Genomic DNA, 16,635 nt, shown 5'->3' with positions numbered 1-16,635 from the left:
AAGTGATTTTAAAGAAAATACAGCAAATGAATGCAGGACATCTCGGCTTGACTTCGCGAACGAAGATTTAAGAAAGGTGCAGTAGTCCATGTCTGCTGCAGGCTTGCTGGTGGCTGACAAGACCAATGTGGGACAGGCAGGTCCGGCCACAGTGGCTGCAGGGAAAAGTCTGATTTGGGGTTGGTGCTGTAGCAGTACGATTCTTCCTCAATCTCCTTTTGTCCTCAAGACCAGCTATGCATGCGTTCTCAAAGGAAGAAACAGCCTGGTGGATGGATATATGCAGGACATATTGTGCAGTATATAGCTTGCTGTAAAGTTCAAACTACAACTGAAGAGTGGGAGTTAAGCTACCTTTGTTTTAGTCCTTTTTGGCCCAGCTGGTTTTCAGATTTGGGCATCCTCCTCCTATTTGTGTATCCCTTGTTATTAGTGCTGTCAAAGGGACTGTGAGTGTCCAGGACGGTCATACAACCAGCAGTCTTAATAGCCATGCAGCTTAGTTGCAGAGACTCACCAGCCTCCAAGTGCAGTTTGTGCAAAGACAATAGAGCTCCCTGCAACAGCACATTTTCCACTGTTTTCCCAAAGGAATGTATTCATTACATAGTTTATTGCAGGTTGGCAAAAAAGTCTGGCCCTTTCAGTCTTTTGTTCCTCCTCCCCCACCCCCGCAATGTTTCAATCAATTCTGTTATATTTCCTCCTTTATTTAGACTACAATTTCTGCCTTAGTGAAGACTTAGCCAGGATTTATTTTTGCATTTTGCACACCGTTAATGCTAATAGTGCTTGCTGATAATAGTAGGAAAACAATTGTGTTTTGTTTAAAATATTATTTATGGTAAGATCCGGACCACATGCGTTTTAAAATAACCTGAATTTAATACAATTTTCTCCCCAGAAAATTAGTTTAGATGGTGGTTCCAACGTATAGCCCAGCATGCCTGCTGTGCTGTCAGACCTATAAAATTCAGGAGATGAACTTTTAAAAAAAATCCACATGTGATAACCTTGGAGACGACTATAATTAACCTGGAGCTATTAATCATCAGTGTGATGTTGTTATATTGGCAAAGGACCATGTGTCCAGCTAGCTTGGATTTATTGTGCTTGTTAATGTATAGACTGGCCTTTAAAGAAAAGCTTGAGCTAAAAAAAATCAGCAATGAAGAGTGTTGGTCTCTTTAGAACGTAAAAGGAATCATGCTTGGTTAAATTTGAGAAAATTTAGTAGTGCCTGGTTCAAAGCTTTATAGCCTGATTAATGAGTAACCTGAATTTGAATTAGTCAGTTGCTGTTCTCCCACTGTGTTATAGTTTCTTCTTTGCCAGTATAAAGTTCTTTCTTTTTTAAAAATTAGTCACTTACAGCCTGGAAATGCCAGTGTTCTTAGGCAATCTGCTTGTACTTATGCTTGCGACAACTTATTTTAGAGAGGGAAGCTCTAGACCAACGTCGCTGCAGCAAGGTATGGCCAAGATTTCATATTGTTCTCTAATTGTTTTCTTAAAGCAAAATCCAGATGTTTAAATCATGTTACCCTGTATCTTAACTGCCCATTACCGAAGCTGAAGAGAATGTCTCTTTTTGGAAGGGTGACTGAGTTTTTTGCAGATTGCCCCATCTTGCTGCAGCTCACTAAGCCTGCCAAAAAGGGAACCCTCCAGAACAGCACAGGTGGGAAAGAGAGGGCTGGGCTGGCATTATCATTATGTTCTCACAACTGTTTGTTTGGAAACGGGCTGTCATGCGGAGGTTACCTTTAGTTACTTCAATGATGTTTCAGCTTTTCATTTCTGCTGCAGCCATTAGTGGAATAAGGGTGGATCTCCACAGCCACTCTGCACGTGACTGGATTACCTCCGCAACCCAACCCAGATTCTATGGGATATGTTGCTCCAAGTAGCTATCTGGATCATTCATTGAGTGAAAGAAATTGAGCTTCTATATGCTGTCATAAGGAGAATATATGCTGAATAAGGGGAAGATTTGCTGTGATGTATTTTTGATGACCCTATCTTACAACCATGGGTAATACAAGAAAAATACTTATCACATGCAAGAGTGTATAGGTAAATCGATTCTATATGCCTGGATAATTTCTGAATAGTAATTGTTCTGTGGAGAACAGGCTGTGGCTGACTAGTCAAGCACATGTTTTGCATGTAAAAGATACCATATTAAACACTTTCTAAGGTCAAAACAGATGTGAAAAGACAAGTTTGGTTGTTTGTACTGTATTTTCCCCATTTTGGAGCTAACAGCAGCTTTGGAGGGGCATTTTCAATCAAGGAAGTGGCACACAAAGAGAAAGTTGTACCCTCCTTTGGTGATCTTTCAAAGTAAAGTCTTCAAAGTAAATTGTCTGTCTGTCTGTCTGTCTCTCCCTCTGTGTCTGTGTATGTTAGGGTTATCAGATGTCCTTTTTAAATGACATGCCCTCTTTTTTGATGTCCATCCTCTTTTGGGCTCTTTTTAAAAAACTGATGAAAATATCCTCTTTTTAAATTGCAAGATTAGGAATATTCCTAGTTAGTAGCAATTATCACAGTTTAAATAGTAGAAGTATTTAAAATGAGATTGGTCATGGTGAACACTTGTTTGAATAGTTGGGAAATATGTCATCTTTTTTGCTTTTCAAATATAGAAGTGATCAGTGACTCATGAAAGCTGCCACAAATTTTGGTAGTCTTTAAGGTGCTACTGGGCTCTTGCTCTTTTCTACTGCTACAGACAAACACAGCTATCCATCTTGATCTAATATATATATGGCTAAAATATACTTCATTTGGATCTGGAAGTTGAGAAATTATTGTAATTATTCATACATTAATTAATTTTTCCTGTTTTTGTGACATAGACACAAGCCATAGGAGAAAAGTAATGTACAGCTAGATCAGGACTGGCCAAACTGTGGCTCAGGAGCCACATGTAGCTCTTTCACACATTTTGTTATTCTGTGGCCTCCCTGCTGGCACAGATCCTGATGAAATAACTCTGTTGGCCCATTTATCTTATACCAGCTGGGGGATGTATGGAAGGATTGGAGGCAACTGATATCACTAACTGCAGAATTGAAGTTTGTTTTCAGACAGTTATACTGCTTTTAGATTGTATATTCTTTTATTATATATATATCTGATTTTAACTTTGTATTATTGACTGTTGTTACCCACTCAGAGCCCATTTGGGAAAGGGCGGGCTATAAATTGAAAACAACAAACAAACATTGTGTGGCTCCCAAAGCCCCACCATCCTGTCAGCCAGCTTGGAGAGGCATTTGTCTCTTTAAATCACTTCTCCAAGCTAAGCCAGCAGGTGGCTTGGAGAATGCATTTAAAGTTAAAGTTCCCTTCTTTCCACCTTTCCCTCCCTCCATCTATTTTCCTTCCTTCCTTCCCTCAAACACCTGATGTTTATTCTATGTGGCTCTTACATCAAGCAAGTTTGGCCACTCCTGAGCTAGATCTTTGACAAATACAGTTATTCTAGAACAGCCTCACAATAATTTCCAGCCTTAATATGGTTTTTCTAGACAATGATATTTCATTTCTATTTTGTGTGAGACTATTACTTTTTAACTATAAATTCACTTCCATAAATTTTGTACAGTGAAATATGATAAAGATGCTGTGAGGTCCAACTCCAGACAGGTATCCTACTTGGTCCATGGTAGGGGGTGCATCTTGATGCCAAGCAGATTGAGGCTAGAGACACTGGGGCCAGCAAAGGAGGGTGAGAAGGTAGTACCACAGTAGAACTGAGGTTGACATTGGATTAGATCATGCAGGAGGAGTTCTACCCAACCCAACCTTGGCAGAGTTTCTTGAGCTGAAGGGCCACAGTAATCTGATAGGTATCCCCAAGGAAGAATGATCAAGGAATGTCCTGCCTGGCGAGGTGGCTACACAGATGCCAAACAGGTCTATGAAACCTCACTAGCAGCATGGACCCTGAGTGGAGAGGGCCACCATTAGCATGGGTTGCAAGAATGGGCCCCAGGGAGAGGCTGAGAAAAGGCAGCCTGGGAAGAGCAAGGGACAAGGCTGTGGAAGAAGCATGTTCCATTAAGTCTCAACTGACTCATGGTGACCCCATCCATGGTACTCTCCAGTCAAGAGATGAGCAGAGGTGGCCCAGAAATAGGGATGCCAGTGGGGGAAGTTTCTCTATATGGTGCCATAGAGTTTTTACTCAAATTGCTAGAGTATCTCCCATATGACTTCTGGGTGATGTCATCATGCTAGGTATGTAGGGCATGACAGAGTTCTTTGGGGGTGGGGATCCCCCCATTGGTCAGCTCTGTACTGGCAGGAGCCACAAAACCAGGGAACCCCTGCCCCCAGCAAGAGGCTGGGAACCCTACTCAGAAAGGTAGACATGCTAAGAGCACAGGGTATCGGCCTAGGAAGAGTTGAGAAAGACTAGTCAGTGCAGTTGGGAGGTGAAATGCCATTTGTATTTAGACTTATATGGACATTGTGGTGTTTTGCTTGTAAAGCATGTAAGCATTGCTTTTAGCCAAAGCCTGTGGTATTCTTCTGTGGTGAAAAAAAAAGAGTCTAACTGGAAAGTGAATATAATACTTGCTCATATTTATATGCTGTCGTTTAACTTTTCTCTTTTCATTAAAAGTAACTGAAAATGTTTTATCACTTACATTAAAATATCCTGCTTAACCATTTTAGGGCTTCCTGAGAGTTGGAAGTTATTTGGTATATTAAAATGATAATATAGAAAGTGACATTGAGATATCTTGCTCTTTTTTCCTTTGTGCCTTTCAGATTCTAAATGTGGGAAGAAACCCTTAGAACAAAATGCAGGGAGCTTTTATAACTACCTCTCTAGGATTGTTGGTGGGAACCAGGTGCAGCAAGGCACACACCCATGGCAGGTGAGCACTTCCTGACCAAGACAGCTGTAATCCATGCCACCTGCAGGTCAGCATATCGTGGAGGTAACAAAGGGATAAAAACAGGGAACTGCATGTGTTTGGGCTGCACTGTAGGTCCTTTTGTTGAACATAGTTTTGTCACCTACAATAGCAATGGTGAAAGTAAAGCAAGAAACAATCTCAAGTTTTTCTGGGATTAATTATTTTGTTTTCATAGTAAGATCCATTAAGAAGCTGAAACAGATCTACTGGTCTGGGAAATAATACTCTTAAACTATGAGATTTCTGACTCTTGATGTTCTGTGCTATTCAGCTTGTTGCAACAGACTTTAAAAGCAGGGATCTAAATACTAATGTATGGACTATATGTTTTTATATGTTCATTACACACATTTATCATTCATGGCTGGAGAAAGGTTAGTGTAACTCAGTATATATTTGTGCAGTTCTTACATCCACCTCTGTGATTGTAGCTGCTGTTTTCCAGTGGTTGGCCTCTCAGAAAAAAAAATAAAGAACATATCAGAGTCTCAGAGCAGTTTACAATTTCCTTTCCCTTCCCCTTCTCACAACAGACAGCTCTCAGAGAACTGCTTTGGAGAGGAACAGCGCAGAGAGAGTTATGATTGACCCAAGATCATACCAGCAGTAGCATGTGGAGGAGTGGGGAATTAAAATCTGGTTCTCCCAGATTAGAGTCAACCACTGCACCAAACAGGCAGAGACGCATGAAGTTTGTCTGTATTAGCCATCTGACCTACATGCAGAAATACACAAAACAAAATTATCAGGTTAAAATAAAGAGTTGCTATGTTATAATTAAGAAAGGCAAATATAGCTGCTTATAGGAGATTTCGCTATCTTCTGCCTCTTCAGGGGCAGGGTCTTGACTGATATCCTACAATTTCTGTGATCCGTCTAAGGATGGTCTCAGACCAGGTGGGAGAAGGTTGCCTCACCCTTTGCCCTTCTCTCTCTTTCTTCCTTCTGAACAAATGAAAATGTTTATAAATTACACAGAGTACGCAGGTTAGACCTGGCAGATACTAGTCAGACCTGGGGTTCCAGGCATCTAGTTCTGAATTGGACAGCCCAATATTTGTCCTTTCTGTGAGCACTCCACAGGCATATACTGATTTACACTAACCTTTCTCCAGCCAGGGATGATGATTGTTGAGTAAGTCTACAACCACTGTGGCCAAGCTCCATGCACATATTCACTCTTTCTTCTAGCTTGATAAAATGGTGACACCTCCATTGGCTTGTTCTCTGTTACAGCCAGTAAGGTTTGAAAAGAACCAGTTCTACCCCCTTCAGTGGCCAGGAACTCATTTGCATATTAGGTCACACACCCCTGATGCCAAGCCAGCTGGAACTGTGTTCCTGTGTGTTCTGCTCAAAAAAAGCCTTGCCTCTCAGTAAACATGGTTAGGGTTCTGTGGTAATTTACCCAGTGGGAGATTTAAGCATATTCTCTTTCCTCTCAGGACACCAGGGATTTTAGCTTTGACTGGAGTATGTATCTTATTATGTCCCTTTTTATATGTATAACATAATTTGCTAGACTATCTATGAATCTTCTCCAGATTTACTCCTTTCTAATTATTTTCTTGATTTCAGATGGCTTAGGTTGAAGTAACTGCATAGGATTGCACTAGGTATTATATTAAATACAATCATGAGGTTAGAAGTGTCAGAATTTTAAAATTTAGACATTTGTACTTACAAAGTTACAACAGATTTGTTGGGTTTTAAGGTACCACAGGACCCTCTAGCCTAGCTCTTTCAGATAAAGTAAATCTGAGTCTGGACAATACCCTTTTCATATTCAAAATGGAACACTATTTCATAGTCAAAAAGAAACAACTAGAGAGAGTTAGTATGCTATAATGGTTAGAGTGTTGGATTAAAGTCTGAGAAAACCAGGTTCAAATCCCCATTCTGCTCTGGAAGCTTGCTGGGTGACCTTGGGCTATTCACATACTCTCAGTCAACTGTTTTGGGTCCCCATTGGGGGAAAACGGGGGCATAAATAAAGTAAATGAATAAAATAAAACAAACCCTCCTGCACACAGAAAATTAGAAGTCAAGGAGATGAGCTCCAGCTTAGTATTTTCCAGGGAATGGTAGTTTTCTGTGCCTGCTATGTGCAAAGATCTCTGCATAGATCAACATCTACAGTGTTCTCCTCCCCCTTCTTCCTTTCAAAGGTCCAATAAAGCTGTGGGAGGGCAAGCGAAGAGTTTGAGTTTGAGAGAAACTGATTTGAACCAGCATCTGTGACAACAATTTAACTATACATTGCATTTTATTGCTTGCTCCCTGGAGATCATAACATGATCTGAAACTCCATGGTTTCACTTTAACTGTTGGATATATAATTACAATTTTCCATCAAACATGTCCAATATTTCTGTTGAAACCACCTGGCAATCCTAGACAGACAAGAGTACCCAGTTCAGATTGTGACATTGGTGTGCATGGAGGAATAGATTTAACCTTCCTCTCCTGAGTCACTTTTCCAATCTGAAACATGCCTGAGGTGCTATTTGGCTCATTGGAGAAACTGAAAAGTGTACAAATAGTGCCATCTGGTGTGTGCCCAAATAGTGTGCCTTTGGAAACTGTTTCAGATTGAGAAAATGGCATGGAGGAGGGAGAACTGAAGCCTTTCCTCCTTTTGCACCCTGTGATTTCTCCAGTGCAAGTCTTTCAATATCCAATTACCTCCCAACCACAAAAACAGTTTGTAAATAGACTGGTTTCTTGGAGGCTTCCTCCATCCCAGTCAGAAAACATTATCTCAAACTCAGAGTGACAATTTAGAAGAAGCAAGTGCCTGCTTGCCTTGGGGGATTGTTATCAGGGTCCCACTTGATCTGACTTTTGATTTAGTTTGTTGATGATAAGTAGGAACTGTGAAATGTCACTGTCTTTTGAGTGTTTTTAAATACATTATAAACTGCTTTGGTTCTGCATTTTGTGGAGAAAAGCCAGCTAGAAGCGTCCAAATGAATAAATATTCTTCACTGCTGATCTCCCTTGCATTATTAGTAGTACTTTTTACTATGGAGGGAAGTCCCAAGCTTCTGTCCATCTTGTCTGCAGGAAAGGTAGGCTGCCCTATCACTGGCAGGGGGTCAATGTCAGGGCCTCTGCTTCTATCCCTACCAGGAAAGTTTTGCCCCTGATCACTGACAAAGTGTCCCAGCCACAAATAATCCTTGAATGTGGCTTATTCCTTACCAAATGTTAGAAGTAATTTTATTTTATTTTATTGCCTAGGGTTAACAAATTTAGATTAGTTGCATTTAACCATGCTAAGTAGCCATGGTGATATTAGGATAACCTCCTTTTTTAAAAGAAAAATCACAGTGCTTATCATTTGTTTACATGTAAATGTTGATAATACCAGAAAAAATCTGCGAATGTCTGGTATTTTATATGAACATGGGCTGTTGCCTAACTGTTATTGTCATCATCCTTTTCTGTGCAGCCAAAAAGTGCTTTCATATATAAATTTTAGGCATTTAGAGAATTAACCAGGGATTTTTATCATTCATATGTACATGCTGACATTCTCCAGATGTTGGGCATTCACTACCGTATATATCTATATCCTATTGTCTTTCTCATTTTGCAGATATCAAAACACTCGTTTTGGTTTACTAATATGGAGGGTGCCCTGACCAGAATAACCCAAGCTAGCCCAGTCTTTTTAGATTTTGAAAATGAAGCAGGGTCAGCCTTAGTAGGTATTTAGATGGAAGACAACCAAGGAAGTCCAGGGTCACCAAGCAGAGGCATGCAATGGCAAACCACTTCTGTTTGTCTCTTGCCTTGAGACCCATATGGGGTTTAGGTCAGCTGCAGCTTTACAGCACTTTACATACACAAACACAATGCATTATGTGTACTTTCTTTTTCAGGTTTCCTTGAAACGAGAGAGCAGTCATTTTTGTGGAGGAACCCTTGTTTCTACTGAATGGGTGATCACGGCAGCTCACTGTGTTCAAAGCAGGTATGGATATTTCACTAGAAGGTTATATATATATATGAGATATCATAGCCTTCTAGTAAAGGCTATATTTAACAGGGCTTTTTTTGAGCAGGAATGCACAGGAATGCAGTTCTGGCTGGCTTGGTATCAGGGGTGTGGCCTAATATGCAAATGAGTTCCTGTAGGTCCCCCCCCTTACAAAAAAAGCCCTGCTAGTTAAGCATAATGGTTCTGTATATACGTTTGTTTGGGTTTTTTTTTTAATGAATTCTACCCCACCCTCCTTTCCAACAACAGAAACCTGATCCGTTCTTTGACCATCACTGCTGGAGAACATGACCTGAGCCTGACAGAGGAGGAAGAACAGACATTACCTGTAAAACATATAATCAGTCATCCAAAATTTGACCCCAGGAAGCCAATGAATTATGATATTGCCCTTCTGAAAGTGGATGGCAACTTTAAATATGGTAATATCTTAGTCCAATATGATAATTATAGGGGGAACTATAAGCATCTGTCTGAGTTGTTATAAAAATTGTTTGCAACATTCAAGGAGAAATAATTCACAACAAATTAACAGTGTGGTCCTAAGCAGACCTTTTCATGAAAAGGCTACTCCTAGGGAAGTGAGCTTAGGATAGCACTGTAAACAGTGTTATACCCGAGTCCAAAAGACAACCCCACTCCAGTGACAGGCTTCACTGAACCAACATTACTTTAAGTATTCAGCTCACATGATCAAGCTGTTGAGAAGACTGCAGATTTATACCCTGTCCTTCTCTCCGAATCAACGTCTCAGAGTGGCTTAAAATCTCTTTTATCTCCTAAACACTGGTTGTGCTGTCCTTTATTGGGAACTGACACATACAAGGTCTCACAATAAATTTGATAGGCAGACATACAGACAGACTCAGGGTCACCCTTCAAACAACAGACAGGGGAAGTGAATATCAGAAACTTACCTGAGAGAAGGAGCAGTGATTGGGAAGGGCTGTGATTGGGGGAGACCACCATGAGTAATAATGCCCATATGGAACTGGTTCTTATAAACATGCCACGGTGTGTAGGGTTGTTCTATGGAGAAGTGGCTGCCACATAGCTGCATTTGTGTGTGTAATGTACTGAGTGACGAGACATGTTGAAGGCAACATACTTTATTAGTGGTACATCACAAGAGAGCGAAATGCGGGCCGGGTCCCGCTATATATACAAACCCCCAGAACAACCTTCAGTCTGGCCAGGTCCAATCCTGGCCAGTTAAACTTCCCGCCACAGATTTTGATTGGCGGGGTAGTTTCGCACGCTACATCGAGCAACCAGTGGACTTCCTCTGGTCACCTCTGTAGCGTCGCTGCGCAGTAACTTCCGGACCGCATTGCAAGACACAACAGTGTGTGACTGTGGTTTTAGTGGTGTATGGGTCTTGCATTAGAAGCTCTGTTGTGATTGTATAATGAGGGGGTGGGGAAGATTTGAATTAAGTATTTTCTGAGCTTCAAACATTTGAGAAACAAACAGCCCAAAGTGAAAATTTTGTGAGTGGGAGAGAATGCATTTGATATTGGTCTTCATTTCAACCGCAGTTGCCCAGAAGAACATCCCCACAAATTATTGTCATATATTTTAGAAATCAAATTTTAAAATATTTTCTGAAAGTTATCTATAAATTGCAGCTAAATTTTTTTGTTGAAAGAGAGATTTTGGACACAGATTAACATTATTCTTTCTAATACTTAACCACCACAATCAATTTCCTTGATAGGTCCCAAAGTGTGGCCAGCATGTCTTCCCAATCCAGATGAAAAGTTTGAACCAGGCTATATATGCAGTACCTGTGGCTGGGGTCGTCTGAGAGAAAGTAAGTCTCTATCATTACTTCTGAAAAGCAAGCAAACTATTTTAGAAATAAATATATTGTGTTTGGTGTTTGTGGGTGGAAAATAAAACATGTTTTATTGTTTTGCTGGATCACTGTGACCCTTCTTGGGTACTAGTACTAGTATGGAATATAGCTAAATCAGCTTCTTCAAGAAGAGTCTCATGCCCAGTAGGATTAACCAGCAAAGGGGAGATGTTATGCTAGTGAGACCTAGAATGAACCAAACAAGGTGTTACTTTTATTAGAGTTTTCCATGGGGACGTCCAGCCACACTGCAGCTACAAGTCCCCATGGCAGCTCCTGTGTAGACAATGATCATGTCTGAGGCATGGGGGAAGAAGAGGCTCTTGCCTCCCCCGCCACACCTTTTTTCAGCAGCTGAAATGACTGAGGGCTGGGGGTGAATAGTGCTCACATGTCATTTTGGCTCCTGAAAAAGGGTGCAGTGGGAGGGGGACACAGGAGCTGGATGATATAACAGCATTTAATGAAAAGTCTTATCCCACTCACCTGTGAAGCTATTTTCTTCAACTAATTCTCATCTCCAACTGACATCTTTCCTCTGCCACTTCTCAACAGCCAGTTATTAACTGATTCTCTCCTCCCCAGAACACAGGTACTACTGGAAGTTGAAGCTCTGCTTTTACTGGCTGCTGAGTTGTTGGGTGGTTTTTATTGTATCCATCAAGCCACAGGACAGCATGGGAAGCACTGCCTTTAATTGTCCTCAGTCAAATCTCATTAGCTATGCTGTGTTGTGATGCTGATCCAGTCACAACATAATGGCCAATTGGCTGAGAATGCCCATGCAAAAGAAGATGAAGTAAGGTAGTGTCAATGAATGTTTCTTGTGGGAAATATTTCTTCCCTCCATCTACTTTCAACCATAAAAAAATCAAAATGGAGAAAATTTAAGCTTAGTACCAGTATGTCTGAAATTGAAGTCATTCTCATTAACATAATAAAATGTTAACAATACAATACAATACAATAAGGAGATTCAGGTCTCTGCACTTTACTTCTTCACATAATGTTTAAAAACAGGGATATGTGATGCTGTTTCCCAGGATATTCAGTCATGTTGCATATCTTAATTCATCTTGGTTCTGCTTCTTATGATACATGTATACATATAGATCCAAATAGGTAGCCGTGTTGGTCTGAAGTAGTAGAACAAAATAGGAGTCAATTGCACCTTTAAGACCAACTTAGTTTTATTCAGAACGTAAGTTTTTGTGTGCATGCACACTTCTTCAGACAAGGAATGAGGTACAGTAAGCACAGCCACATATAGCTGGTGGGGTTTGGAATGCCAAGTGGTACAAAGTTAAAAACCAATAGCAGAATAGTAAAATTAACAAATTCAGAAAACCTTTGATCTGGGTTGAATTAACATGGAAAACCATAAAACAGTAACATGTCAGAATGTGAGAATGCCTGTCAATTCTTCTATTGCTAATAAACCTGCGTCAAAAAGAAGGCATTTCTTTCCCAAAAGTTTTTCCTGTCCAAATAATTTACCTTTTAACATGTAACATAAATATATACATCATTCTAGTTTGTCATTAGGAAAAATACCTTAAAATATAGTAGAAGATGGGTTTAATATATATAATGAGATAAACAGCCAATATCCCTAGTTTGAGTATGTCAATACAAAAGCATTATTCTGATACACTATCCTAAAAGAGAAATACATTGGAATACTGTGGATATATCGCCCTACTTGGTGAAAGTGGATTTAGCATATGTAATGAGATAAAAAAAACAAAAACAAAATCTCTGTTCAGTCCTGGGGAGGTGTTTGTTCCAAGTTTCATAATAGTTTGTAATTCAGCAATTCCCCTCTCCATTCTGTTCTTGAAGTTCTGAGAATGGGTTTAGCATCTATAATGAGATAAAAAAAACAATATCCCTGTTCAGTTCTGTGGAGGTGTTTGTTCCAAGTTTCATGATAATTTGTAATTCAGCAATTTCTCTCTCCATTCTGTTCTTGAAGTTCCTTTGCAGTAAAACAGCTACTTTGAGGTCACCCATTGAATGCTTTGAAAGGTTAAAGTGTTCCCCCACAGGTTTCTCAGTTCTGTAATTCCTGATGTCAGATTTGTGTCCATTTATTCTTTGGCGGAGAGTTTGTCCTGTTTGCCCTATGTAGAGAACTGAAGGGCATTGTTGGCATATATAATGTTGGAAGATGAGCAAGTGAATGAGCCTGAGATGGTGTAGTTAATGCTGTTAGGTCCAGTGATTGTGTTGTCTGGGTGTATGTGGCAGCAAAGTTGGCACTTGGGTTTATTGCAAGCTTTGGTACCAGTGTCCATGCTCAGATGAGATGTTGTATTGTTGTGGGTGAGGAGTTGTTTGAGATTAGGGGGGCTGTCTGTGTGCAAGAAAAGGTTTACCCCCCAGTACTTTTGAAACAGAGCTGTCACTATTCAATAGAGGTTGTAAGTTGTTAGTTAAAAGAATTTTATTGGTAACATATGGTAACAAAATTATTTCTTAAATCTTAATAACTTCTTTTATCTACCCCATATATTACTTTTTACCCACCCCAATAGAGGTTGTAAGTTGCTGATGATACGTTGAACTGTTTTAATTTGAGAGTTGTGTGTGACCACTAGTGGTGTTCTGTTGTCTTTTTTGGGTTTGTCTTGTAACAGGTTTTCTCTGGGTATCATTCTGGCTTCTGTTTTCTGATTTCATCAGGTGGGTACTTTAGTTCCAAAAAGGTTTGTTGTAGATCCCTCAGGTGAGAATCTCTGTCAGCAGGATTGGAGCAAATGCGGCTGTAGCGTAGAGCCTGGCTGTATACAATGGATCGTTTGGTATGTTTGGGATCGTAGCTGGAGGCATACAGGTATGTTTGTCGATCAGTAGGTTTCTAGTATAAGGTAGTGTCTATGCATCCATTGTGTATTTTAACAGTGGTGTCCGGAAAATGTATTTCTTGCATAGACTGGTTCATTGTCAGGTTGATGGTGGGGTGGAAGTCATTGAATGCCTGGTGAAATATATCCAGGGCTTCTTTACCATGTGTCCAGACCATAAAAATGTCATCAATCAGGTATAAGATAGGTAGGAGTGGGTTGGAGTCTAGGAAGCATTGCTCCAAGTTAGCCATGAAGATGTTAGCATATTGTGGGGCCATGCGGGTGCCCATGGCTGTACTATTGATCTGTAGAAAAAGTTTATTGCCAAATCCGAAGTAGTTATGGGTGAGAACAAAATGGCACAGTTTGGTGGCAAAATCAGCTGTGTTTTTATCAGAGATTATATTATTTACAGCTTGTAATCCATCTTGGTGTGGGATGTTGGTATATAAAGATTCCAAATCCATAGTGGCTAAGATACTGTTCTCTGGAAAGTTGTTCAAAGATTGTATTTTCCTCAGAAAATCTGTAGTATCACGAACATAACTTGGAGTACTGGTGGCATAGGGTCTTTGAATACAGCCAATATATCCAGATACCCCCTCAGTGACGGTGCCTATCCCTGATACAATGGGACGTCCTGGGTTGTCTGGTTTGTGTATTTTGGGTAGAAGATAAAAAGCACCTGGTTGAGGTTCCTGTGATGTGTCTGACAGGATCTGTTCCTGAATACTCAGTGGTAATTTCTTTGTAATCTTGTTTAGTTCTTTTTTATATTCCTGTGTGGAGCCTGAGTCCGGTGGTTTGTAAAATGAAGTATTTGAGAGTTGTCTTTGAGCCTCCTTGATGTAGTCTGATGTGTGATTTACACATAAATGAATGACTAAAGAAATGACATCTTTTGTATTCAATAAGCAATTTTGAAATATTTTGCTTGCTATTCAGATGGAATCCTCCCTCAAGTCTTACATGAAGTGGAATTGCCAATCTTAGACCAGGATGAATGTTCTAGAGCACTGTCAACTTTAAAGAAACCTGTCCAAGGTGACACTTTAATGTGTGCTGGGTTCCCAGATGGAGGAAAAGATGCATGCCAGGTTGGTAAAATGAATATATTTGAAAAAGGTATTTTTAAATATTGCTTTAGCTCAATATTTGAGATTTTTAAAAAATGGGTAGGTGTATTCTTCAGTGTATTACAAAGTGTTGGTAGCATGTTACAGAAAATAACAAGGTGCTACAGAACTCTTTAATTTTTGTTTTGAAGTACTGGCTCTCGTGTTCACAGCTCTTCTGACTGATACCAAGATGGATTACATTAGTGTTGCATTATTTTCTTCCAGCACTTTGCATGAGCAATAGTTGCACATCTGCCACAAAGCTCTGGAAGACTGTAAAATAATCTAGGGAATATTCTAAAGTTTCCCATCCCTGTTCTGAGATCATCATCTATGTTGTCATAGCAAACTTGCTGGCCTGTGTAGGGCAATGATGCTAAAGCACTTACCAGGACCATACAGATTTGGTCCATATCTATGGATATGAGGGGGGCTTCTGGAGTTGGAAAGATGGGGAACTGACGCATCTCCCTTTCGTGGAGTGAACCAACACCTTTGTTCTGGACATAAAAGGTGGTTTTATCACCTGCTGTCTACCCTCCCAGTTATGGGAAGAGTCCAAGACATGCTTGCAAGATTTTGAGGAGTTTAACTTTGGCTGGCGAGGAGTCCCACTGGGGCTCCTTTTCAGCTTTGAAGAATCTCCCATGAAAAATCGCATAACAACATCTACAAAGGCTTTTTGGAGTCATTAAGTTGACATAAGTTCACCCAACCCCAACTTTCTATGGACTATAGACTACTGAAGATTGGAACGATCGGTGTAAGGAAGTTCTGGACACTTGATAAGGTACAATTCTTATATTTCATTCCGGGTCTAATAGAACGTTTTTAAAGAAACAAAGATTTGGAACAATTTGCAAAGAAGTAAAGCTGTGTTACAGAGGCTGGGGGTGAAATCGTGGCTTTGGGACTTTAATAGGCGCCGTAAAACTAAAAAAAAACAAGATTTGTTTACCTTTGTGGCTTCTGCAAAAAAAATCCCCCATCATAACAAAGCCTTGGCTTGCAATTGGGAAACAGGAAGTGACGATCGAAATATCTCGAGAGTGGAAACGATTGAGAACGTGACTTCATTTCCAGAGAGTCAGGAAACAGCGCTGGGAGAAGAGGGACACATCCTAGACCTCCAGTCCTACTCTAGCCAAAAAAATCATAGAGTTGAGGCCTGAAAAAGTTGTGGCCGCCATTTTGAATGTTTACAAAACTTTAAATATTAATATCTTGGCCCAGGAAGCTCTGAGGATGGCGATTTTGGGCTTGCTGAAGAGGGCATGCTCTAATCTATTGAACCCTGTTATTGGTTTGTAGTTTGGTGAGGTCAACTTGGGTTCTATTATATGCTATGGGAAGACTGACATCTGATGTCTGATCCAAAATACGAACTAAGAATGCGTGGAAGAGCTAAGCTATGTGTTAATTCAGATTTAATGGAGCAAATGGTTATCAGCAAAGGTACAAGACAAGGTTGCTCTCTATCCCCATTGCTATTTATAATGACTCTAGAGATTTTGTTGTTGCAAATAACAGAAGATAAGGAAATAGAGGGGCTAAAATTGAAAGGATGGACTTATAAATATAGAGCCTTTGCAGATGATGTGATGTTTATTACTAAAAATCCAATACAAGTATTACCATTGTTATTGGAAAAAATCAGAGAATATGGTGACCTTGCTGGGTTTTACATAAATAAAGAAAAATCGCAAATTTTAAGTAAAAGTTTATTATTGTGCAAACAGAAAGAACTTCAAAATGCAACTGGATGTGAAGTCACCTTGAAAGGAAGATATTTGGGTGTAGCAATCACCATGAAAAATATAGATCTGTTTAAAAATAACTATGATAAACTTTGGCGTAAAATTGA

The 16,635-nt window shown here is 40.0% G+C and overlaps 1 protein-coding gene across 4 annotated transcripts in view; it reads left to right on the top strand.

Moving 5' to 3' along the window:
• The first annotated feature begins 1,327 nt into the window (after window positions 1-1,327).
• Window positions 1,328-16,635, top strand: part of OVCH2 (ovochymase 2) — a 56,751-nt gene continuing 41,443 nt past the window's right edge. For 3 of the 4 annotated variants that reach the window (XM_060262808.1, XM_060262807.1, XM_060262810.1), the window contains exons 1-6: window positions 1,328-1,472; window positions 4,789-4,898; window positions 8,828-8,919; window positions 9,196-9,368; window positions 10,664-10,759; window positions 14,599-14,750. In XM_060262808.1, coding sequence (XP_060118791.1) covers window positions 1,382-1,472; window positions 4,789-4,898; window positions 8,828-8,919; window positions 9,196-9,368; window positions 10,664-10,759; window positions 14,599-14,750 — 714 coding nt within the window. In that variant the 5' untranslated portion in view covers window positions 1,328-1,381. The remainder of the gene's footprint in view (window positions 1,473-4,788; window positions 4,899-8,827; window positions 8,920-9,195; window positions 9,369-10,663; window positions 10,760-14,598; window positions 14,751-16,635) is intronic. The other variant, XM_060262809.1, reaches the window with a different exon arrangement.

Source organism: Heteronotia binoei, chromosome 21, assembly GCF_032191835.1.
Source record: "Heteronotia binoei isolate CCM8104 ecotype False Entrance Well chromosome 21, APGP_CSIRO_Hbin_v1, whole genome shotgun sequence".
Classification (NCBI taxonomy): Eukaryota; Metazoa; Chordata; class Lepidosauria; order Squamata; family Gekkonidae; genus Heteronotia; species Heteronotia binoei.
This window is presented reverse-complemented; position numbering and strand designations above follow the sequence as displayed.